General features: G+C 43.6%; 3 protein-coding genes across 6 annotated transcripts in view; 2 read left to right on the forward strand and 1 right to left on the reverse strand.

The window, feature by feature from the left end:
• Nucleotides 1–1955: 1955 nt before the first annotated feature.
• Nucleotides 1956–6330, forward strand: LOC126981935 (mpv17-like protein). 4 transcript variants are annotated; one of them, XM_050833616.1, is made up of 5 exons: nt 1956–2615; nt 2923–3014; nt 3843–3955; nt 4183–4253; nt 5643–6330. In XM_050833616.1, the coding sequence occupies exons 1-5, from the start codon at nt 2487–2489 to the stop codon at nt 5778–5780; spliced, it is 543 nt and encodes a 180-aa protein (XP_050689573.1). In that variant the 5' UTR covers nt 1956–2486; the 3' UTR covers nt 5781–6330. The 4 variants fall into 4 exon arrangements, with proteins under 4 accessions (XP_050689573.1, XP_050689574.1, XP_050689575.1 ...); XM_050833617.1 differs by having other exon boundaries at nt 2926–3014; XM_050833618.1 differs by having other exon boundaries at nt 1956–2609.
• A 3050-nt stretch (nt 6331–9380) lies between these two features.
• The window catches only part of LOC126981933 (chromatin-remodeling ATPase INO80-like), a gene marked incomplete at its 3' end in the record, with an annotated part of 46913 nt that continues 32610 nt past the window's right edge, over nt 9381–23683 (forward strand). The window contains 14 exon segments of the mRNA XM_050833614.1: nt 9381–9613; nt 10475–10624; nt 11698–11771; nt 12234–12481; nt 13115–13285; nt 13644–13793; nt 14449–14607; nt 15935–16093; nt 16753–16934; nt 18938–19172; nt 19467–19554; nt 20338–20426; nt 21422–21624; nt 23464–23666. Of these exon segments, the coding sequence (XP_050689571.1) occupies nt 10506–10624; nt 11698–11771; nt 12234–12481; nt 13115–13285; nt 13644–13793; nt 14449–14607; nt 15935–16093; nt 16753–16934; nt 18938–19172; nt 19467–19554; nt 20338–20426; nt 21422–21624; nt 23464–23666 (2080 nt within the window).
• Nucleotides 9726–10297, reverse strand: LOC126981643 (proline-rich protein HaeIII subfamily 1-like). The gene is made up of 2 exons (XM_050833081.1): nt 10259–10297; nt 9726–10181 (listed from the first exon to the last, which is right to left on the reverse strand). The coding sequence occupies exons 1-2, from the start codon at nt 10295–10297 to the stop codon at nt 9726–9728; spliced, it is 495 nt and encodes a 164-aa protein (XP_050689038.1).

The following is a 23683-nucleotide window of genomic DNA, read 5'->3' on the forward strand; positions in this document are numbered from 1 at the left end:
GGTCAAGGATGGGTGGAAGGGGGAGGGGAGGCAGCTAATGGATGGGGGAGAGGGGGGAATAGAGGGGAGGATGGGGGAAGAATCCTTTTATTGCAGAATTGAGAGGATTGAGGATTATTTTTAGGAGGGGGGAGAGGAGGGGGAAGAGGTGGGGGAGAGGCCGAGGAGGAGGGGAGGAGGGAGTGGGGTAGTCGGTGAGGGGGGAGAGGGGGAGAATGTGGGGATGTATGTATTAATTCTTTTTGTTACAGAATTGAGGGGATTAGGAATATTTTTTTGGGGGGGGAGGAAGTAGGGGAGGAGAGGGAAAAAGTAGGGGGTGGATATTATATTACAAGCATGGGAGGAGGGAGAGGAGGAGGAGGATGTTATGGGAAGAAGGGGAGTGGTGGGGAAGGGAGGGGAGGATGTATGGGGAAGAGGAGGAGGAGGAAGAGGAAGAGGAAGGGAGGAATGATGGAGAGAAAGTGGAGGAGGAGGAAAACCCAAAACAAGATCTTAGTTTCTCTCCTCCTCCTCCTCCTCCTCCTCTCCCTCTTCCTCTTCCTCCTCCTCCTCCTCCCCCTCCATTACCACACCTATACTATTACTATTATAACTATTACTACCTCATTAAACCTTTGTACTAATTAATTATGACTTTGATTCATGCCAAAAAATAGAGGAGGAGGAGGAGGAGGAGGAAGAGGAGGAGGAGGAGGAGGAAGAAGAAGAAAACTAACAATAATATAACATACCTCATGGAAGAAAAAGAAGAAGAAGATAACAACAATGAAAACAACAACAATAATAAAAATAACAAAGAAAAAAACTATCATTACTATTACTACACTCTCTCTCTCTCTCTCTCTCTCTCTCTCTCTCTCTCTCTCTCTCTCTCACACACACACACACACACAGATGGTTGGGTTGTCTGTACTTATTATCTCAAAACACACCCCTTTCTTTCAACCTTTTTCTATGCCTTATCTCTGTCACGGGAAGGGGCGGGTGATGGGACGAGGAAGGGGAAGAGAAGGGAAGAGGAGAGAACGGAAGGGATGATGGGGCAAGGAAGAGAAAAAGGGACATAGAAGGAAAGGAAAGGAAAGGAAAGGGAAGGGTAAGGAAGGAGAAGGAAGGAAGGGAGGAAAAGAGGAAGGGAAGGGAGATGGAAATGAATGACGGGCCAGAGAAAGGGAAGGGAGGAAGAATGAAGGGAAAAGAAGGGGAAGGTAAGAGAAGAAGGGAGGAAGGAAAGGAAGGGAAGGATAAGGAAGAGAATTAAAGGAAGGGAAGGGAAGAAGGGAGGAGGAAAAGAGAGGAGAAAGGGAAGGAGAGGAAAGAGACGAGAAGGGAAGGGAAGAAGGGATGAAGGGAGGAAGGAGGAAGGGAAGAAAATAAATGAAAGGGAGAATACAAGGAAGGAAGAAGTTAATATGTACCTTCTCTTTTCTCCTCTTCTGTCTCTTCCTCCTCCTCCTCCTCCTCTGTCCTGGTTGTTCTCCTCTTCCTCTTCCTTCTCCTCCTTCCTCTCTTCCATCTTCCTCCTCTGTGTTTGATATTTCACGTGTTTTCCCTCTTTTTCTTTCCTTCTTCTTCACTTTTGTATTTTTCTAACGTCTGTGATTCTGATTTTTCAACGGGATAACATTTCCATTCTCTCTCTCTCTATCTATCTATCTATTTGTTTATTTTTCGTATATGTATCTATCTATATATTTATCTATTTTTCTGCATCTATTAAGTTATATATGGATAGATAAATAGACAGACAGATAGAAATAGAGAAGAAAAAATATATATAAACCCATTGAAATATCAGAAATACCTCTCTATCTATCTATCTATCCACCTATATCTATCTATATCTATCTATCTATCTTTTTGTATCCATTCATTTATAAACAGATAGATAGATAGATAGATAAAAATAGAGGAACACGGAAATGTGAACCCGTTAAAGAGTCCGAAACACAAGAAGTTACGAAAGTCCAAAAATTGTAAAAGAAAAAACACGTGTATTTATCTTATCGAACACAGAGGAAGAAGAAGAACAAGAGGGAAGAGAAGAAGGAGGAGGAGAAGAAAGAAGAGTGAAAAGGGAATAATTAGGGTAAAGGAGAAGGAGTTGAAAAAGGAAGAGAAAGAGAGAGAGAGAGAGAGAGAAGACCGGCCGGCAGAAGAGGAAGAAGAAAGGAAAATAACCAGGCAAAGAAAGGAGAGAGAGAGATAAGAAATAACATAACAAAAGAGGAGAAATACGAAAAGAGAAAAAGAGGAGAGGAATAAGAGAAGAAAAACACAAGAGATAAAAAGGAAGAGAAGAGAAGAAAGAACAAAAAAATACAGACAGAAGGAGGATCGCTAAAGGAAGAGAAGAAAAATACCCAGTAACATAACACACCTCATAGAAGAAGAGTAGGAAATAAAGAAGAAAAATACCCAGTAACATAACATAGCTCATAGAAGAAGGTGAAAAGGGGGAAAAAGAAGAAGGAAGCATTATGAAGAAAATAGTGATTAGGATAAGGAGGTTCTTCAGGTCCCGTCCCTTGCTAAAAAACATGGGTGGCTTTGGGATGCTCTTCGTAGGGGCCGAGTGGACGCAACAGACCCTGCTCAAGAAGGTGTGGGTGAGTGCGGCTTTCCTTGATTATCTTGTATGGAAAAAGATTATTATTCTTGTTTATATGATTATTCTAAATTGATTACTTATTTCATTATTTTTGATTATTTAATTGTTCTGGATTCATAGTTATAGACACAAAGATAGGGATTCATGCATTTATTTATCACATTTTGGCAGAAGGAGCACAGGTCAGGTCAGGTCAGGTCAAGTTAGTTTGGCGACAATTAATACATCATTGTTCTTTCTTCCTCAACGCGTGAATCATGTCCAGTCTGTACTATTATTTTGCTTAATTATTTTTGTTTCGCCAGAAGGTTGACCCAGACCCCAAGTATGACATGGAGGCTTTCAAAAGATACAGCTTCTTCGGCGTGCTGTGGTACCCTGTTATCTACCATCACTGGTGAGGACTGGGGGTGCTGGGAAAGGTTTCTTCCTCCTTCTCTTCTTTCCCAGAGGTGTTTTAACCCGTCCGCTGCGATTGGCACGGATTTGGCCTTCACTGGTAGCCTGGTAACATACACTCCCAGGTCTTTCTCTGGCTCAGTGGTGGATAGTGGAGTGTTTCCCATGTGGTATTGGTGTGCTGGATATCCCTTCACTGGTAGCCTGGTAACATACACTCCCAGGTCTTTCTCTGCCTCAGTGGTGGATAGTGGAGTGTTTCCCATGTGGTATTGGTGTTCTGGATATCCCTTCACTGGTAGCCTGGTAACATACACTCCCAGGTCTTTCTCTGCCTCAGTGGTGGATAGTGGAGTGTTTCCCATGTGGTATTGGTGTTCTGGATATCCTCTTCCAAGGTGCAGGACTTTACATTTTCCTTAATTGAATTGTAGCAGCCACTTTTTGTTCCACTCCTGTAGCTTGGTGAGGTCTTCTGGTAGGGAAAGGTTAATCTGCTTTGCATGCACTGAAGTAACTATTGAGCATTTGAAATTGATAGACAGATAAAAATAAAGGAGAAAAATCATATATAAACCCTTTGAAATGTCAGAAATACCTCTCTCTAGGCCCAACCATTCTCCTATCTACCACCCAAACCACAACCACCTATCCCACACACAACCTGAATGGCAACCGAAAAGCTGAACACACTCACAACCCAACGTCCCCACCTATCTGTCTATCTAGAGTGGGTTGCCTCTTAATGAGCCTTCGACCTGCTTACCTGGGTACCTGTTGTCTGTCTTTCTGTGGTTTTTATGACCCCCCCCCCCTCCCCCCCCAGGTACAAGTGGCTGGATGTGCGGTTCGTGGGTACGGGCGTCGCCACCGTAGGGAAGAAGATATTCCTGGACCAGTTTGTGATGGAGCCGCCCCTCTTGATTGCCTTCTACGTCGGTGAGCGGAATTTGTCCTTGGATTTATTTGTGGCGTCTATATATATATTTTTCGTGTGTGTGTGATTATGTGGAAGAAAAAGAAGAAACTAAGAACGGAATAGCCAAAAGAGGAGGTCAATTTCAGAGGTGTGTGGAAGCTGGTCTCTGTTTGGCATCTTAACTCATACATAATATACACCTCTCTCTCTCTCTCTCTCTCTCTCTCTCTCTCTCTCTCCCCCCCAGGCATGAGCATAATGGAGGGTCGGGAGGACGTGTTGAAGGAGTGCAAGGAGAAGTTCATCACTACCTTCGTGGTGAGCCAAATAACATAAACGTATCTTTTTTGGGTATTTGTCTATTAATTCATTTATAATTTTTTCTTCTCCTCCCCTTCAGAGTGGCTGCAAGATTTTTGTTTTGTTTTTTTACAGCAGAGGAGACAGTGCAAGGGCGTAAAAAAAATAAGAAAACAATAATGAAAAAAATAAAAAAGCCCGCTATTTACTACTAGCACAATCTATCTATCTATCTATTTGTATTTACTCTAACATTTTTTTTTTTTTTTTTTTTTTTTTTTTACAGCAAAGGAGACAGTTCAAGGGCACAAAAAAGCAAACATTAATAAAAAAAGCCCGCTACTCACTGCTCCTAAAAAGAATCCAAAGAGGTTGAATTATCATTATTATCTATCTGATCATTATTTTTTTTCCCTTTGCAAGTTCAGGGCAGCTCCAAGGCATATAGTTCTAATCTTTCCGTCTTATCAATTAACTAACCTATAATATCTATCCATTATTTATCTATCCATCAATCTTGTTATTTCTTCTTCCCCTTCAGAGCAGCCGGCCAGAGACACAAATACTGTAGTCTATCTATATTTCTCTTTGTACTTTTATCATTCATCATCATCATCATCATGCTTTTACACACCTTTTTTGTTTCATTTTTAGGAGCCGCGAGTAGCAGGCTTTTTTTTATTATTGTTTTCTTTTTTTGTGTGCCCTTGAGCTGCCTACTTTGTTGTAAAAAAAAAAAAAAAAAAAAAAAAAATCGTGATCATAATTTAACGTCCATCTATTCCCTATGGCGGGGTTGGACGGGACATGAACCTCCTCCACTGTTGTCGGTCCATAGCCATTTCTTCAGTGGTGTTCAGCCTCCTCATATCTTTCTCCACATCTTCCTTGGCCTTCCTGATGTTCTCCTGCCCTCTACCTCAAAGATCAGTGCTTATCTCAGGATGTGTTTTTCTCCTCTCCTCTATTTTTATCATTAATGTCTATATCTATCTGTATCTGTCATATTATAATTTCTTCCTGGCAATGGCTGTAAACCCCTATGTCCTTCTATAGTGCAGTTCTTTATTCAGTGGTCCAGTGTAACACGATTGACTCCTTTAAAAACAAGCTCGACCATCACTTCCTTGAACTTAATATTAACTAGAGTAGAAATGCAACGTTTTGGAGCCTTCTGATTAATGTAGAATCACTTAGGTTTAAGGACAGGCCCCCAAAAATTACTGTCAATCAAAATCAAAATCAATTCTATCCGTCTATCTATCCTTCTATTTTGAGTTTGAGTAGCGGGCTTTTTTTCACATTTGTTTCCTTTTTTTATGCCCTTGAACTAAATCCTCTGCTGTAAAAATAAATAAATAAATAAATAAATAAATAATTATCCCCTTCTTCTTCTTCCCCGTCCAGAGTGGGTGTGTGTTCTGGCTTCCGGCAATGGCCATCAACTTCTACCTCCTTCCGTCGTCACTGAGGGTCATATTCGTGGGGGTGTGTTCCTTCCTCTGGTGCAACTTTATCTGCTGGTACAAGAAGCAGCCGGCGTGATGAGTGTGTAGGGGTGAGCTGAGGGGGTGAGAGGGAAGGGGCGTGTGTGTGTGGCGGGGAGGGGGCGGGTGTATGGGGTATGTGTATATGTGTGTGTGTATTTGTTTGTAATGGTTGTGTATGTGTGTTTTTCTGTGTGTGTGTGTGTGTGTGTGTGTGTGTTTACTTAAGATAATAGTAATAAACTGTGTGTATAAACTATGGTTGGTTGAGTTTGTTTGGTATTATTATTATTATCATTTATTTCATTTCTGTTCAAGTAATTAATATATGTATGAATTAAAATGTAGTATTGGCTGTTTTTATTTGGGTTTATAATTATGTGTTTAAATATGTTTGCCATTATTTGTATAACTAGAATACATAGGAATTTGTGTAGTATGTGAGTTAAGCAGTAGTAGTAGTAGTAGTAGCAATAGTAGCAGTAGTAGTAGTAGTAGAAGAAGCTTAATTTTGATAAGGAGTTCCTGTTCACCAAGTTCTTCCATCACATTATCACTGAGCTTCCTACCTTTGGCCAGTTATAATTAAACTTACTCATGTACAATTATCACTCATTAGCACAAGCCTATGGTTGGTATTACAAGACATTTTCGGTCCTCACATCAATTATTTCTAAAGGTCAAAGAGGGGGTCAGTTGGGTTCTAATGAGTGTTTCTTCAGGTTCATGGTACAGAGGAAGGGTCAGACTACCACCAGGGTCATAAAACTACCCCTGGAAATGCCCACAACTCCTACGAAAGCCTTGTCAATTATGTGTTCTTGGGCTGAGAAATGTCTTTTACTGGAAGGAAATAACAGACCCAGACTGCATTATAATTTCCCTCTTTTGGAGACGATGGTAATGGAGGAGGAGTAATGGGGAAAGAAGAAGGAAAAGAAGGGAGAGAAAATAATGGAAGTAATTGAAATAGAAGAGGAGGGAAGTAGAGAAAAGGGTCATATTAGCTGTCTTTTAATTAGTGATGTTTTCTGGGAGTTTAATTATGTGTGTTAATAAGAAAGAGGTAAAAATGGAAGAGATTATAGGAGAGAAAAGAAGGGTCATTTTAGCTATCTTTTAATTAGTGATGTTTTCTGGGAGTTGAATTAAGCATGTTTTAATAAGAAGGAAAAATTAGACAGGAAGGAATTAGGACAGAAAAGAAGGGGTCAGATCAGGTCAAATTATGTGTTTATTACTGTTATTAGAGAAGGGAAATGTCAAATCCACCCTGAAGGAGAAGTTATGTGATAGGAGAAAAAGTTGGAAAGTTTCGTTTAGTCGGCACAACATCTGTGGTCATATGCCGGAGAGAGACAGCAGGGGAAGGAATTATAGGAGAAGGGAACAGACCCCAGGAGACGGGACACAACCCCCGATTAATACCTGGTACCCATTCACTGCTGGGTGGACAGGGGCGTAGGGTTATGACAGGAGAAAGAGGAGAGAGAAGGAATGAGGGGAGAAAAAAGTATATGACAGGAAGAAAGTATAGGAATTAATTAAAGAGAGGGAGGGTCATTTTAAGCCACCCATCATTTTCATTTTGGTGTTAAGAGAAAAAATGTTAAAACCACACCGGGAGACATAATGGATAATGGAAGGAATGGGTGAAAGAGAAATTGACAAAAAACATGACATGAATAGATTAGGAAAGAAAAAGGAAGGTCATTGAGGCTGGCTGTCCTGATCATGTGCTTCCTGGGATTAGATTATATGTGTTTTTTGCTGTTAATAAGGAAGATATATAATGTGACACCAGAAAAATGGTAATAAATGACAGGAAGAAGAGGAGTCATTCGAGGTTATATATTGAAGAAATTAATAGAGGATAAGAGGGTCGTTTTAGGCTATGTATCTTAATTAATGCTGTTCTATATGGGGGTTTAATTATGTATATTGTGTAATGTGATAAAGAAATGGAATAGCAGAAAAGAATGGAAATGACAGGGAGAAGATCGAGGAGCCATTCAAGGTTATATATTGAAGAAATTAATAGAGGATAGGAGGGTCATTTTAGGCTATGTATCTTAATTAATGCTGTTCTATATGGGGAAAAATGGTTATAAATATGACAGGAAGAAGAGGAGTCATTCGAGATTATATATTGAAGAAATTAATAGAGGATAGGAGGGTCATTTTAGGCTATGTATCTTAATTAATGCTGTTCTATATGGGGAAAAAATGGTTATAATTTAAATATGACAGGGAAAGGAGGTTATTCGAGATTATATATTGAAGAAATTAATAGAGGATAAGAGGGTCGTTTTAGGCTATCTATCTTAATTAATGCTGTTCTATATGGGGAAAAATGGTTATAAATATGACAGGAAAAGGAGGTCATTCGAAATTATATATTGAAGAAATTAATAGAGGATAAGAGGGTCATTTTAGGCTATGTATCTTAATTAATGCTGTTCTATATGGGGAAAAATGTTAATAAATATGACAGGAAGAAAAGGTCATTCGAGATTATATATTGAAGAAATTAATAGAGGATAGGAGGGTCGTTTTAGGCTATGTATCTTAATTAATGCTGTTCTATATGGGGAAAAAATGGTTATAATTTAAATATGACAGGAAAAGGAGGTCATTCGAGATTATATATTGAAGAAATTAATAGAGGATAAGAGGGTCATTTCAGGCTATCTATCTTAATTAATGCTGTTCTATATGGGGAAAAATGGTTATAAATATGACAGGAAAAGGAGGTCATTCGAGATTATATATTGAAGAAATTAATAGAGGATAGGAGGGTCGTTTCAGGCTATGTATCTTAATTAATGCTGTTCTATATGGGGTTTTAATTATGTATATTGTTATCATTAGGGGAAGAGGATGAGACCACGTGCTTCATGATGTAAACAAACAGACGACGCGACCTCAATCCAACGTTGCCAAATTATCGTACTCGAAGCATCATATTTACCGGTTTCTGCCTCATAACTATTGCTAAAAAAACACCATTAATTAACCATTTTAACGATAACTCTATATAAAACCAGTTAAAGGGGTGGAGGAGGCAATTTTGGGGTTGGAAATTAGAAAACATAAAAGGTGGAGTACGAGAATCTGGCACCGTTGTACCTCATGTGATGTTTTGAGTTGCCATGTATCACCAGAGCAACCATTTTATTATTATTTAACCTCTTTCAAGGGTCTAATTTTAAAGGTCATGTGATGTTTTATTATTCTCAGTCATAGGAAAATGGAGGCGTAAAGATATTTTGTATATATTGCATGATTTTGTCCTACACGTGATATATGGAAGTGAAGGATATATTTTTTTTCATGTTCCCGGAGAAAATAAATGACGGTAGTGAATTATTTATATTTTAACAAGGGATTTTAACTAAGTATATATTAAGGAAATTCCACATGAGAAAAAATATATCGCTAACTGTACCGTGTTTTTCCCAAGGTGTGACAAAATGCTTTTACGGAGATTTCACATTTATAGACATCACTACATATCCATCTTCCTAAATAAGACCTTGAATATACTTTAACAACATTTCCACTCATAAAATCAGAGGAAAAAGACTCGGAAATACTAAAAATCCGCAAAAACGAGAAGGCGAGACTCCCTTCCGTAATGGCGGCTGTGATGGCGAATAAAGATTTTCTCTCGTTTTCCCTCCCCGGGCCATCACGACGACCCGGATTTCCTCCCCGCTCGACTTTAATCTCCCCGCGCGGCCAGATACTCCCCCGGGGCGCCTGAAGGAGGGGTGCAGGCCTGGCGGGGCGGCGGGAATAAGGGTTCTGAGGGGGATTTTCCGGTATTTTAGGCGAGGTGTGTGGCGGGTCCTCGGGGCGGGGCTCGGGGCCAGGCGCGGGGCTCTCCAGGTGTGTACTGTCGCTGCCGGCCAGGTTAATTAATGGCGGGCTTTTGTTTTGGATTTTTTTTTACTTTACGGCGGCGGTGAGACCAGTGACTAAGGCCGCCGGGGTATGTGTTTTACGGGGCCGGGGCACGGGGCGGGGGACGGGGCCTGGTGGGGTGTTCGGACGGGGCCTGGTAGGGGTGTTTGTGACAGGGCCTGGGGTGTTGGGGGGCCTGGGGTAATGGGGCCAGGGGTGTCACGGGGCCTGGTGGGGGTGTGGGGGACGGTGCCAGGGGTGTTGGGGGGCCTGGGGTATTGGGGTCAGGGGTGTCACGGGGCCTGGTGGGGGTGTGGGGGACGGTGCCTGGGGTGTTGGGGGGCCTGGGGTATTGGGGCCAGGCCTGGGGTGTCACGGGGCCTGGTGGGGGTGTGGGGGACGGGGCCTGGGGTGTTGGGGGGCCTGGTGGGGGTGTGGGGTACGGGGCATGGGGGGTTGGGGGGCCTGGGGTGTCACGGGGCCTGGTGGGGGTGTGGGGGACGGGGCCTGGGGTGTGGGGGACGGGGGCGAGGGGGCAGGTCACGGGGGTCACCTGTTGCCTGGTCAAGGTGTGGGTAGTGGTAATTAGTGCACCTGTTTAAACTCTAGAATTACACCCAACACCTTAACCCAGTAGCTGCGGACTCCTACAGAAGGCTTCACCCCCATCATCAACCCCCCCTATAATTTTAATAACCAAAAGAAATAAAGATAAAAAAACGTAATAATTGATTTGTGAGAGACGGCACCAAGATAGGTAATAATACAAAAAGATAAAATACCTATCGCCATCTGACATACATTCTTTTAACCCTCCTTCTCCCCCTCCTCCTCCTCCTGTCACAGTTAACATAAGGGAGTGGATGAAAGCAGGAGAATGGCAGCGATGGAGGAGGCGGAGTTTTCCAAGCCGGTCCACCTGCAGCGGCTGGAGCAGGCCCTCAAGCTGGATCCGTTCCTCAACTATGTGGAGAGTGTTCTGAACCAGCCCGTCAGGTGAGGCCACGCTCCCTGACCAATGCCCACCTGTCCCGGCCTTACCTGTGACTGCTTGTTTACTTGATTTTGTTATTTTTTGTGTTTTTCCTGCGTATGATTGCTGATTTTGCTAGTACGGGGAATTGGCGGAAATTGACATGGATGAGTCTGATTTCATTGCCCTCACTTTTCCTCCTTTCCCTAATTTCCTCTTTTTCTTCTCTTTTTTTTTCCCTCACATGATTGCTGATTTCGCTAGTACGGAGAATTGGCGGAAATTGACATGGATGAGTCTGATTTCATTGCCCTCACTTTTCCTCCTTTCCCTAATTTCCTCTTTTTCTTCTCTTTTTTCCTTCGCATGATTGCTGATTTCGCTAGTACGGAGAATCGGCGGAAATTGACATGGATGAGATGGATGTCCGATTTCACTAACCTCACTTTTCCTCCTTTCCCTAATTTCCTCTTTTTCCTTTTTTTTCCCTCATATGATTTTTCATTTTCACTTGTATGGAGAATAGGCGGAAATTGACATGGATGAGATGGATGTCCGATTTCACTAACCTCACTTTTCCTCCTTTCCCTAATTTCCTCTTTTTCCTTTTTTTTCCCTCATATGATTTTTCATTTTCACTAGTACGGAGAATAGGCGGAAATTGACATGGATGAGATGGCTGAGTCTGATTTAATTTCCCTCAGTTTTCCTCCTTTCCTTAATTTCCTCTTTTTTCCTTCTCTTTTTTTCCCTCGTGATTTCCCATTTCACTTGTACGGCAGAGAGGATGAAATTGACATGGATGAGATGAATGTCCGATTTCACTAACCTCACTTTTCCTCCTTTCCCTAATTTCCTCTTTTTTCCTTCTCTTTTTTTCCCTCGTGATTTCCCATTTCACATGCACGGCAAAGAGTCTAAAAGTGACATGGATGAGATGGATGTCCGATTTCACTACCCTCACTTTTCCTCCTTTCCCTAATTTCCTCTTTTTCCTTCTCGTTTTTTCCCTTTTCATTTGTTATAATAGTTGATAATATGGGTGAAAGTTGCTATTCAAAGGAGAGACTATATTAATTTTTCCCTTCCTTTCCAGTGACTACGATACAGCCTCGGAGTCGGAGCTAGAAGGAGTGTCCCTGAAGAATGGTGTGTCCAGGACCAAGGAAGGTGAGAAGGAGGAGGAGGAGGAGGAGGAGGAGGAGGAGGAGAAGAAGTGTGTTAAGGCCTAGCTGAGAAATTTTTGTCCTTTTCAACATTATTATTATTGTCCCAAAGCCATTATGACAAAATGAATGAAGATAATGGAAGAAACAGAGAATAGAATTAGAATATATTTTTTTGAGGATTAAGTGAAGGAATAGAGGATGAAAATATAAGAAACAATAGCTCTACATAGGACAGTTTATCTATGTCTGCAAGAACGTATGAAGGAAAAGTTAAAGAAATATACGCATGAGAAAGTTAAGTTAATTTGCAGTCATAAGAAAAAAAGTGAAAAAAAAGCCTTAATAAAAAGTCAATTATTTGTAGTTCAAGAAAAGAAGTCACCCAGTTGTTCCTTAGTTTAAATTTCCTTTTCTTAACCCCATTTTTAGTTATTTATTTTAATTTATTTATTTTATTTTCCAGATCGCGAGAACGACAAGTCCCACCTCTACAACTTCTCCTTCGTGCGGCGGAAGCGTCAATGGCTGAAGGATGTGCTGGTGTCCTCCTCCTCCTCGTCCTCCTCCTCCTCCAGCGCTGAGGAGGAGGAGGAGGAGGAGGAGGAAGGGAGCGAGGAGGGGAGGAGGCTGACTTCGGCTGACCTGGAAGATATGCTCAGAGAACACAGGATGAGAAAGCACCATCAGTCACACTTCTACCAGAGTGAGGAGGTTAGTAGTAGTAGTAGTAGTAGTAGTAGTAGTAGTAGTAGTAGTAGTAGAGTTGGAATAATGGATTGCTGGGAGAACTTGAGGTTTGATCCAGTATTGACACTTTTGAGTTTCCCATTACACATCATAATCCGCCCTTCTACTTTTGTTCCACCTTGAAGAACCTGTCTTTTACTTATATTAAAAGGGCATCTTATCTATTTTAAAGGGCATCTTATCTATAGCAAACGGCATCTCCCATCTATCAGACACACATTTCATTATTAAACCTCCTAATTTTTGCTACATTTTGAAGAACAAGACACTTATATATATTAAAGGGCATCTAACAGACCAAGAAGGAGAGGAAGGAGGAGGAGGAGAAGGAGGAGAGTGAAGTATATTTTGTGAGGATATGAATGAGGAAGATGAATTAATGTGAAGAAATGGAAGAAGAGGAGGAGGAGGAAGAGGAGGAGGAGGAGGAGGAGGAGAGAGATGAAGTATATTTTGTGAGGATATGAATGAGGAAAATAAATAAATGTGAAAAAATGGAAGAAGACAAGGAGGAGGAGGAGGAGGAGGAGAAGTTTGAAGTACCCTTAGCTAACTCTTTGTCCCCCCCCCCCTCCCCCCCCCTCCCCCCCTTTACAGAACCGCGGGTACCTCTACTACAGTGCGGGTCTCCTCTCGCGGGTGGACAAGTACCCTGACCACCAGCGGTTCATGGCGGGGACGCGGAGGAAGAAGAACAAGGAGAAGAGGGAAAAAGAGCGTCTCCGCAGAGTGAAGAAGGAGGAGGAGGAGGAGGACCTGGAGCCTATGGTGAGTGGAAGAGGAGGAGGAGGAGGAGGAGGAGGAGGAGGATTATATGTATTACTTATTATTGTATTTAAATATTTGTTTCTCGGCCCTTAAAGTAGACAGGCAAAAACTGGACCATGGTTTGTATAGTGATTAGGAGACCTCAGTATATGGTTATTATTTAAAAAACTGAATTAAAATCAAAGGACGAAACTTATTCATTTGTCTTACTCTATTATTTTCTTTTCTGGGGGAGAGAAATTGTATCCTAAAAAACTGTTCCTAAATTTTACTCAAGTCCCCCTTAATTTCCACCTCTTGCCGCCTCAAGTTTCCCGTTTTCTGTCATCTCCCATCGTCTCCCTTCCATCCCCCCCAGAGTCCTGCCGCCCAGAACGAGGATAGTATGCACAGCTTCCCCGATGACGCCTCGGATGACCTCACCGTCCCCGTCAAGACTGCGGCTGCTGGTGGGCGGGGCGGCAGGGGGGTGAGGCGGGACAGGAAGCATAAGAAACTTGATGCCCAGGTGTGTGTGTGTGTGTGTGTGTGTGTGTGTGTGAGGGGGAAGGAAGCGTTGATATATTCTCATTTATTTATTTATTCATTTTCTTGGTTATTTTATTTATTTATTCATTTATTTTTCTGTTGTATATCTTACCTCCATAGTGCAGTGGTTAACATGCCTAGCTATATAAAAAAGTTAATCAGGAAAGTTAGTTATAAAAGTCCGCTAATTCCTGGAAAAGAAAACTAGAGGAGAAAGAAGAGGGAAATAGGAAGAGGAAGAGGAGGAGGAAAAGAGATAATATTTGTAGATCCAGAATTATTAAAGGAAAATGAGAAGGAAAAGAAACAGAAGGAGGAGGAGGAGGAAAAGAGATAATATTTGTAGATCCAGAATTATTGAAGGAAAATGAGAAGGAAAAGAAGAAGAAGGAGGAGGAGGAGGAGGAAAAGAGATAATATTTGTAGATCCAGAATTATTAAAGGAAAAGAAGGAGGAGGAGGAGGAGGAAAAGAGATAATATTTGTAGATCCAGAATTATTGAAGGAAAATGAGAAGGAAAAGAAGAAGAAGGAGGAGAAGGAGGAAAAGCAAAATCGAATAGAAGAAGTACTGTATAGCTCCAACATTACCTCTATATCTTCCCTCATCCCCCCCTCCCCCCTCACCCCCCCAGGCCCTCACCATGCGGCGGCACAAGCTCTGGGTGGGCATGGCCAAGAAGGAGGTGAGCCGGTGCCAGAAGAGCAAGGCGTCGTTCCGCAAGGAGGTGCTGCAGAACTGTAAGCGGATGGCCACTGGATGCATGAGGGTGTGTCGACAGAAGGCTTTGCAGGTGGGTGACAGCTGTTATTGTTCCTGGTACTGTTTTTGTTATTACTGAACAAGAACTCCTTATTAAAGACTCCTACTACTACTACTACTACTACTTCTACTTTTTTTTTACGGGCCTCCATCTATTAGAGTTGCGTTGTGAGCGGTATATTTTCTCATATCCTTTCACAAAGCAATTCATTGGCCCCACCCCACCAATGACTGTGGCCTACTACTACTACTACTACTACTACTACTACTACTACTGCTGCTACTGTATTCCGGTTATACAAATAATGTCAGGAATATTTAAACATAATTATAAACCCAAATAAAAACAGCCAGTACTACATTTTAATTCATTCATATATTATTATTGAAAGGACAGCAAGGGAACATAAACAGTGGTATGGACCCAAACGCAGTACCCTAAATGTGCGGGCAGGGAGAAAAATATTAAAAGGGGCAACAGAAATAGTACCCATCAAGTTGACAGGCTGGAGGGTGTTAAGTTTTGCTCTTTATTTTACTTCCGGAACTGAACTTTACGCAGTCAACCCGGTAGCTGCGGGGATCGTGTTTTTTGAAGTCCCCTCTAAGCGAATTAATGAGAAAAAATCATCACTCGCGCAAACCGTTTCATAATATATATCAATGCATTTGTGATCAGTTTATGCATCATCTATTTTTGGGGGGTTTATATCATGGCACAAATTTGGCCCATCGCTGGTACACGGTAAAGCCACAAATTTGGCCTGTCGCTGGTACACGGTAAAGCCACAAATTTGACCCATCGCTGCTACACGGTAAAGCCACAAATTTGACCCATCGCTGCTACACGGTAAAGCCACAAATTTGGCCCATCGCTGCTACACGGTAAAGCCACAAATTTGACCCATCGCTGCTACACGGTAAAGCCACAAATTTGGCCCATCGCTGCTACACGGTAAAGCCACAAATTTGGCCCATCGCTGCTACACGGTAAAGCCACAAATTTGGCCCATCGCTGGTACACGGTAAAGCCACAAATTTGGCCCATCGCTGCTACACGGTAAAGCCACAAATTTGACCCATCGCTGCTACACGGTAAAGCCACAAATTTGACCCATCGCTGGTACACGGTAAAGCCACAAATTTGACCCATCGCTGCTACACGGTAAAGCCACAAATTTGACCCCTCGTTGCTACTGGGTTAAAACTGATTGTTGCCCAAAAATAAAGTAACTACAACTATCTTCCACCATCTTGCCTCCCTCCCATAATTATCTCATCCATCCACCAGAACCTCCACCACTAACTAACCTCCCCTTCTCTCTCCTTCTCTCCCCCCTCCTTCCTCCACCCCCCAGAGCCAGAAGACTGTGAAGGACAAGGTGTGGCTGCTTAAGAGGCTGACGAGGACCATGCAGGCCGAGTGGAAGAAGTTCGACCGCATCCTGAAGGAGCAGAACAGGCGGGCGGAGAAGGAGGCAGAGGAGCAGCGGAAGATGGACAAGGAGATTCTGGAGGTGTGTGTGTGTGTGTGTGTGTGTGTGTGTGTGTATTTACCTAGTTGTGAAATACAGGAAAAGAGCTGTACTAGGCTTGTGCTGTCCCGTCTCCATAATGCTTAATATCCAGTTTGGCTTTAAATTCATGAATCGTTTTTGCACACACAGTCTCCTCGGCAAGTCCGTTCCAGAGACTTGTGTGTGTGTGTGTGTGTGTGTGTGTGTGTGTGTGTGTGTGTGTGTGTGTGTTTTGATCTCTATCCTTTTTTTTCACATTACTTTTTTATTTATTTTCTAGTCATTTTTTAATTTTCAAGTCTTTTCTATGTGTTGTAATAGTTCATCTTTTCTTCTATAATTTGGCTTTTTTTTTTAATTTTTCTTTATATCCTCACTTTTTCTAACCTTTTCTCTCCCTCTCTCTCGCCCCATCCTCCTCCTCCTCCTCCTCCTCCTTTTTTTTTCATTTTTCTTTATATCCTCACTTTTTCTAACCTTTTCTCTCTCCCTCTCTCTCTCTTGCCCCATCCTCCTCCTCCTCCTCCTCCTTTTTTTTTCATTTTTCTTTGTATCCTCACTTTTTCTAACCTTTTCTCTCCCTCTCTCTTGCCCCATCCTCCTCCTCCTCCTCCTCCTCTTCCCGTACACACACCTGACCTCCGCTTCCCCCCCGTCAGGTCAAGCGTCAACAGCGTAAGGTCAATTTCCTGATAACACTGCCGGAACTGTACGCACACTTCATGAAGAACAAGATGGGCTCGGCCTCCATGGATGACGCGGACACCAGCTCCATTCTCAGGCAGCTGGAGGATGACAGCTCCCTCCCATCGTCTTCCTCCTCGGCGGATGACTATGATTGGTAAGAGAGAGAGAGAGAGAGAGAGAGAGAGAGAGAGAGAGAGAGAGAGAGACGTATTTTTCATCTAGTTTCCAGAACGTTAAAAAAAATCAACACAATTATAGTGTAAGAGAGAGGGAGGAGGAAGAGGAGGAGGAGAAAGGGGTTTGATTCTATGACTGTGTGTATTTTTTTGTGTGTAAGGGTGTATGTATGGGTTGAAGGGTATGTTTAGGGAAAGGGAAGGGGGATATGGGGCTGTGTGTGTGTGTGTGTGTGTGTGTGTGCGTGTGTGTGTGTATTTACCTAGTTGTAATTTTACAGGGCCTGGGCTTATGCTTGTGTGGTCCCGTCTCTGTATCTATAATTATCCAACTTTTCCTTGAGGCTCTGTGTGTGTGTGTGTGTGTGTGTGTGTGTGTGCTGAAACTGATGTAATATATGTGTTTTTTATTTTTATTTTCTCCCTTCTCCTTTCTCTCTCTTTTTCACTCTTGCTAACTAATGCTCTATGATTAAAAACCCACACTGGCAGACGATAGAGTTTAAAATAAAAAAATTGAAATTAGGTTAAAAATACAACTGTCGTCTGCCAGTGTGTGTTTTTATTTATACATTAAGAAATCAGGTCAGTGTGATTAGCCGCTCAACTAATGCTCTGTCCGTCATTCTCTCTCTCTCTCTCTCTCTCTCTCTCTCTCTCTCTCACTAATACCCACTTCTCTCACATTAATAACCTAACTTCTTCTCTCTCTCTCACTCCTTAACCCGGTAGCAGCGGGGATCATGTTTCTTAATGGTCCCTCTAAGCGAGAAAAATGAGAAAAAATCACCACTCACACAAACCATTTCATAATACATATCAAAGCATTTGTGATCAGTTTATGCATCATCTATTTTTTGGGGTTTATATCATGGCACAAATTTGGCCCATCGCTGCTACACGGTAAAGCCACAAATTTGGCCCGTCGCTGCTACACGGTAAAGCCCCGTCGCTGCTACACGGTAAAGCCACAAATTTGACGTCACTGCTACACGGTAAAGCCACAAATTGGGCCCGTCGCTGCTACACGGTAAAGCCACAAATTTGGCCCGTCGCTGCGTCACGGTACAGCCCCAAATTTGGCCCCTCGCTGCGACACGGTAAAGCCCCACATTTGGCCCGGCGCTGCTTCACGGTAAAGCCACAAATTTGGTCTGTCGCTGCTACACGGTAAAGCCACAAATTTGGCCGTCGCTGCTTCACGGTAAAGCCACAAATTTGGTCTGTCGCTGCTACACGGTAAGCCACAAATTTGGCCGTCGCTGCTTCACGGTAAAGCCACAAATTTGGCCTGTCATTCACGGTAAAGCCACAAATTTGGCCCGTCGCTGCTACACGGTAAAGCCACAAATTTGGCCCGTCGCTGCTACACGGTAAAGCCACAAATTTGGCCCGTCGCTGCTACTGGGTTAATGACTCTCACTCTCCTACACTCTTTAATACTCACTAACCTAATCTTTCTCACTCTACCACTAACTCACGCTTTTTCCCTCTCTCCCACATTTACTAACCTAACCTTTCCTTTTTCTCTCTAACTAAATAACTAACACACTCATTTTATTTCTCTCTCTCTCTCTCTCACGCCTAACCTAACCTTACCTAACCTAACCTAACCTCACCTCACCTCACCTAACCTCACTTCACCTAACCTTACCTCACCTAACCTAACCTAACCTAACTTCACCTCACCTCACCTCACCTCACCTAACCTCACCTAACCTAACCTAACCTAACCTAACCTAACCTAACCTAACCTAACCTAACCTAACCTAACCTAACCTAACCTAACCTAACCTAACCTAACCTAACCTAACCTAACCTAACCTAACCTAACCTAACCTAACCTAACCTAACCTAACCTAACCTAACCTCACCTCACCTCACCTTACCTAACCTAACCTAACCTAACCTAACCTTACCTAACCCAACCTAACCTAACCTAACCTAACCTAACCTAACTTTCTCCCTCTCACCCCCACAGTGAAGCCATGAAGATGCAGGCTCTGAAGACGGCCCAGGAAGCTTACAGTCTGCAGCAGGCCAAGCTTAACCTGTTCGCCGGCTCGCAGGATAAAGAGGGGCTTGGTGGTGGCAACGGAGGCAGGGGTGGGGGGGCTAAGGAGGCCAAGGATCACCCCCAGCCCCGGTGTTTCTGTGGGGTCCTCAAAAGTTACCAGCTCAACGGCATGAACTGGCTGGCCAACCTCTATTATTTTGTGAGTCTGCGGCAATGTTTATTTTTGTTTTTGTTTTATTGTTATTGTTTTTATTTGTGTTATGCCTTATTTTTTTTTTGGGGGGGGCATTTTATCTAAGTTTTCATTTTTTTCTGTTTTTGTTTTTTTAATTGTTGTTTGTTTTGCTTTTATCGTTGCTGTTGTTTCTCTTCTTATCTTTATTCAGTGTGTGTTGACCTTGTTTTCATTATTATCTGTATGGTTTTGTGAGCTGTAGACATTTCCCATTTTTCTTTATATATGATATTTGCTTACACCATATATCTCTTCCAGGGCATCAATGGTATTCTGGCTGACGAGATGGGTTTGGGCAAGACCGTTCAGTCCGTCGCCTTCCTGGCCCATATATGTGAACAGTATGGTGAGTATTTAGCTAAGGACGGATCCATTTAACCCGGTAGCTGCGGGGATCATGTTTCTAAAAGGTCCCTCTAAGCGAGAATAATGAGAAAAAATCATCACTCACGCAAACCATTTCAAAATATATATCAATGCATTTGTGATCAGTTTATGCATCATCTATTTTTGGGGGTTTATATCATGGCACAAATTTGGCCTGTCACTGCTACACGGCAAAGGCACAAATTTGGCCCGTCGCTGCTACACGGCAAAGCCACAAATTTGCCCTGTCGCTGGTACACGGTAAAGCCACAAATTTGGCCCGTCGCTGCTACACGGCAAAGCCACAAATTTGCCCTGTCGCTGGTACACGGCAAAGGCACAAATTTGTAAAGCCACAAATTTGGCCGTCGCTGCTACGGCAAAGCCACAAATTTGTCGCTGGTACACGGCAAAGGCACAAATCGGTAAAGCCACAAATTTGGCCCGTCGCTGCTACACGGCAAAGGCACAAATTTGGCCCGTCGCTGCTACACGGCAAAGGCACAAATTTGGCCTGTCGCTGGTACACGGCAAAGGCACAAATTTGGCCCGTCGCTGCTACACGGTAAAGCCACAAATTTGCCCTGTCGCTGCTACACGGCAAAGGCACAAATTTGCCCCGTCGCTGCTACATGGCAAAGGCACAAATTTGGCCTGTCGCTGCTACCCGGGTTAATGCTAGTAGGTAACTTAACTCGGGTAACACAGGTAAAGGTCAGGTGAGGTGTTGGTAACTTAATTGCATCTTTTTTTTCCCTGGCAGACACCTGGGGCCCCTTCCTCATCATCACCCCTGCCTCCACGCTGCATAATTGGACTGGCGAGATTGCAAGATTTGTCCCGGATTTCAAGGTGAGACCAGCTGATTATGGTGATGGTGATTGTGTTATTTCATTCATTTTCTGTCATTTTCTCTCATTCATATATTTTTTACTCATTTTCTCCCCTTGATTTGCTTTCTTTCTCATTTTCTCTCCATTTTCTCTTTCATTTTCTCCTTCATTTCCCTCCTTCATTCATTTTCATTCTCGTTTCCTCCATTCACTTATTCATTTTCTCCCCTTCATTTGCTTTCTTTCTCATTTTCTCTCCATTTTCTCTTTCATTTTCTCCTTCATTTCCCTCCTTCATTCATTTTCATTCTCGTTTCCTCCATTCACTTACTCATTTTCTCATTTTCTCCCCTTCATTTGCTTTCTTTCTCATTTTCTCTCATTCTCCTTCATTTCCCTCCTTCATTCATTTTCATTCTCGTTTCCTCCATTCACTTACTCATTTTCTCCCCTTCATTTGCTGTCTTTCTCATTTTCTCTCCATTTTCTCTTTCATTTTCTCCTTCATTTCCCTTCTTCATTCATTTTCATTCTCGTTTCCTCCATTCACTTATTCATTTTCTCCCCTTCATTTGCTTTCTTTCTCATTTTCTCTCCATTTTCTCTTTCATTTTTCTCCTTCATTTCCCTCCTTCATTCATTTTCATTCTCGTTTCTTCCATTCACTTATTCATTTTCTCATTTTCTCCCCTTCATTTGCTTTCTTTCTCATTTTCTCTCATTTTCTCTTTCATTTTCTCCTTCATTTCCCTCCTTCATTCATTTTCATTCTCGTTTCCTCCATTCACTTATTCATTTTCTCATTTTCTCCCCTTCATTTGCTTTCTTTCTCATTTTCTCTCCATTTTCTCTTTCATTTTCTCCTTCATTTCCCTCCTTCATTCATTTTCATTCTCGTTTCCTCCATTCACTTATTCATTTTCTCATTTTCTCCCCTTCATTCTCACATTCATTTATTTTCCTTCTCTCATTCATTCTCTCCCTTTATTTCCCCTCACCCCCTTCACCCCATAGGTCGTGCCGTACTGGGGTAATCCCGAGGAACGCAAGAACCTCCGCAAGTTCTTCGACGGCAAAAACCTCGGGTCGAAGGAGGCGAGCTTCCATATTGTGGTGACCAGCTACCAGATCGTCATCCAGGATTTCAAGTTCCTCAACCGCTTGAAGTGGAATTACATGGTGCTGGATGAGGCGCAGGCCATCAAGAGTATTAACAGGTGGGTGAGTGAGTGAGCGGGTGTGTGTTTGTGGATGTAAGGTCTGGGGTTGTACTGTCAAATGCTCCCACCCCTCAGACCATCTATTTCCAGAGGCCAAAAATGAGGTTAATCGGGTTCTAATAAGTGTTCTTTTAGGTTCACGGTACAGAAGAAGGCTCAGACTACCACCAGGGTCATAAAAGTACCCCTGGAAATGCCCTAAACTCCCACGAAAGACTAGTAAATTATCTTTCTACGACTTCTAAGCAAGCCATGAATAATTTTTTTAATACTTTTTCTCCTCCGTTACCCCTTCTCTCCCTCCATAACCCCACACATCATCCCTCCCTAACCCGCATCTCCCCCTTCTCTCCCTCCATAACCCCACATATCATCCCTCCCTAACCCGCATCTCCCCCTTCTCTCCCTCCATAACCCCACATATCATCCCTCCCTAACCCACATCTCCCCCTTCTCTCCCACCCATAACCCCACATATCATCCCTCCTTAACCTCTCCTCACCCACATATCATCCCTCCTTAACCCGCATCTCCCCCTTCTCTCCCTCTACAACCCCACATATCATCCCTCCCTAACCCGCATCTCCCCCTTCTCTCCCTCCATAACCCCACACATCATCCCTCCCTAACCCCCTTCTCCTCCTTCTCTCCCTCCATAACCCCACACATCATCCTTCCCTTTCTCCTCCTTCTCTCCCTCCAAAACCCCACACATCAACCCTCCCAAACCCGCCTCTCCCCCTTCTCTCCCTCCATAACCCCCCACATCATCCTCCCTAACCCCCTCTCTCCCCTTCTCTCCTCTCATAACCCCACATCATCCTTCCCCTAACGCATCTCCCCTTCTCTCCATAACCCCACATATCATCCCTCCCTAACCCGCATCTCCCCCTTCTCTCCCTCCATCACCCCACACATCCTTCCATCTCCCCTTCTCTCCCTCCATAACCCCACACATCATCCCTCCCTAACCCCCTTCTCCTCCTTCTCTCCCTCCATAACCCCACATATCATCCCTCCCTAACCCGCAACTCCCCCTTCTCTCCCTCCATAACCCCACAGATCATCCCTCCGTAACCCGCTTCTCCCCCTTCTCTCCTTCCACAACCCCACATATCATCCCTCCCTAACCCGCATCTCCCCCTTCTCTCCCTCCATAACCCCACACATCATCCCTCCCTAACCCGCATCTCCCCCTTCTCTCCCTCCATAACCCCACATATCATCCCTCCCTAACCCGCATCTCCCCCTTCTCTCCATAACCCCACGCATCATCCCTCCCTAACCTGCATCTCCCCCTTCTCTCCTCCATAACCCCACATATCATCCTCCCTAACCCCTTCTCCCCTTCTCTCCCTCCATAACCCCATATCATCCCTCCCTAACCCATCTCCCCTTCTCTCCCTCAATAACCCCACAAATCATCCATCCCTAACCCGCATCTCCCCCTTCTCTCCCTCAACAACCCCACATATCATCCCTCCATAACCCGCATCTCCCCCTTCTCTCCCTCTACAACCCCACATATCATCCCTCCCTAACCCGCATCTCCCCCTTCTCTCCCTCTACAACCCCACACATCATCCCTCCCTAACCCGCATCTCCCCCTTCTCTCCCTCCATAACCCCACATATCATCCCTCCCTAACCCGCATCTCCCCCTTCTCTCCCTCCATAACCCCACATATCATCCCTCCCTAACCCGCATCTCCCCCTTCTCTCCCTCCATAACCCCACATATCATCCCTCCCTAACCCGCATCTCCCCCTTCTCTCCCTCCATAACCCCACATATCATCCCTCCCTAACCCACATCTCCCCCTTCTTCCACCCCTCAGTCAGCGGTGGAAGCTCCTCCTTGGGTTCAGCTGTCGTAATCGCCTTCTGCTGTCCGGCACGCCCATTCAGAACAGTATGGCAGAGTTGTGGGCGCTGCTTCACTTCATCATGCCCTCGCTCTTCGACTCCCACCTGTGGTTCAACGAGTGGTTTAGCAAGGACATCGAGGGACACGTGGAGAACAAGACACATGTGGATGAGAGTAAGTGGAGGAGGAGG

Source organism: Eriocheir sinensis, chromosome 49 (genome assembly GCF_024679095.1).
Source record: "Eriocheir sinensis breed Jianghai 21 chromosome 49, ASM2467909v1, whole genome shotgun sequence".
NCBI classification, from domain to species: Eukaryota; Metazoa; Arthropoda; class Malacostraca; order Decapoda; family Varunidae; genus Eriocheir; species Eriocheir sinensis.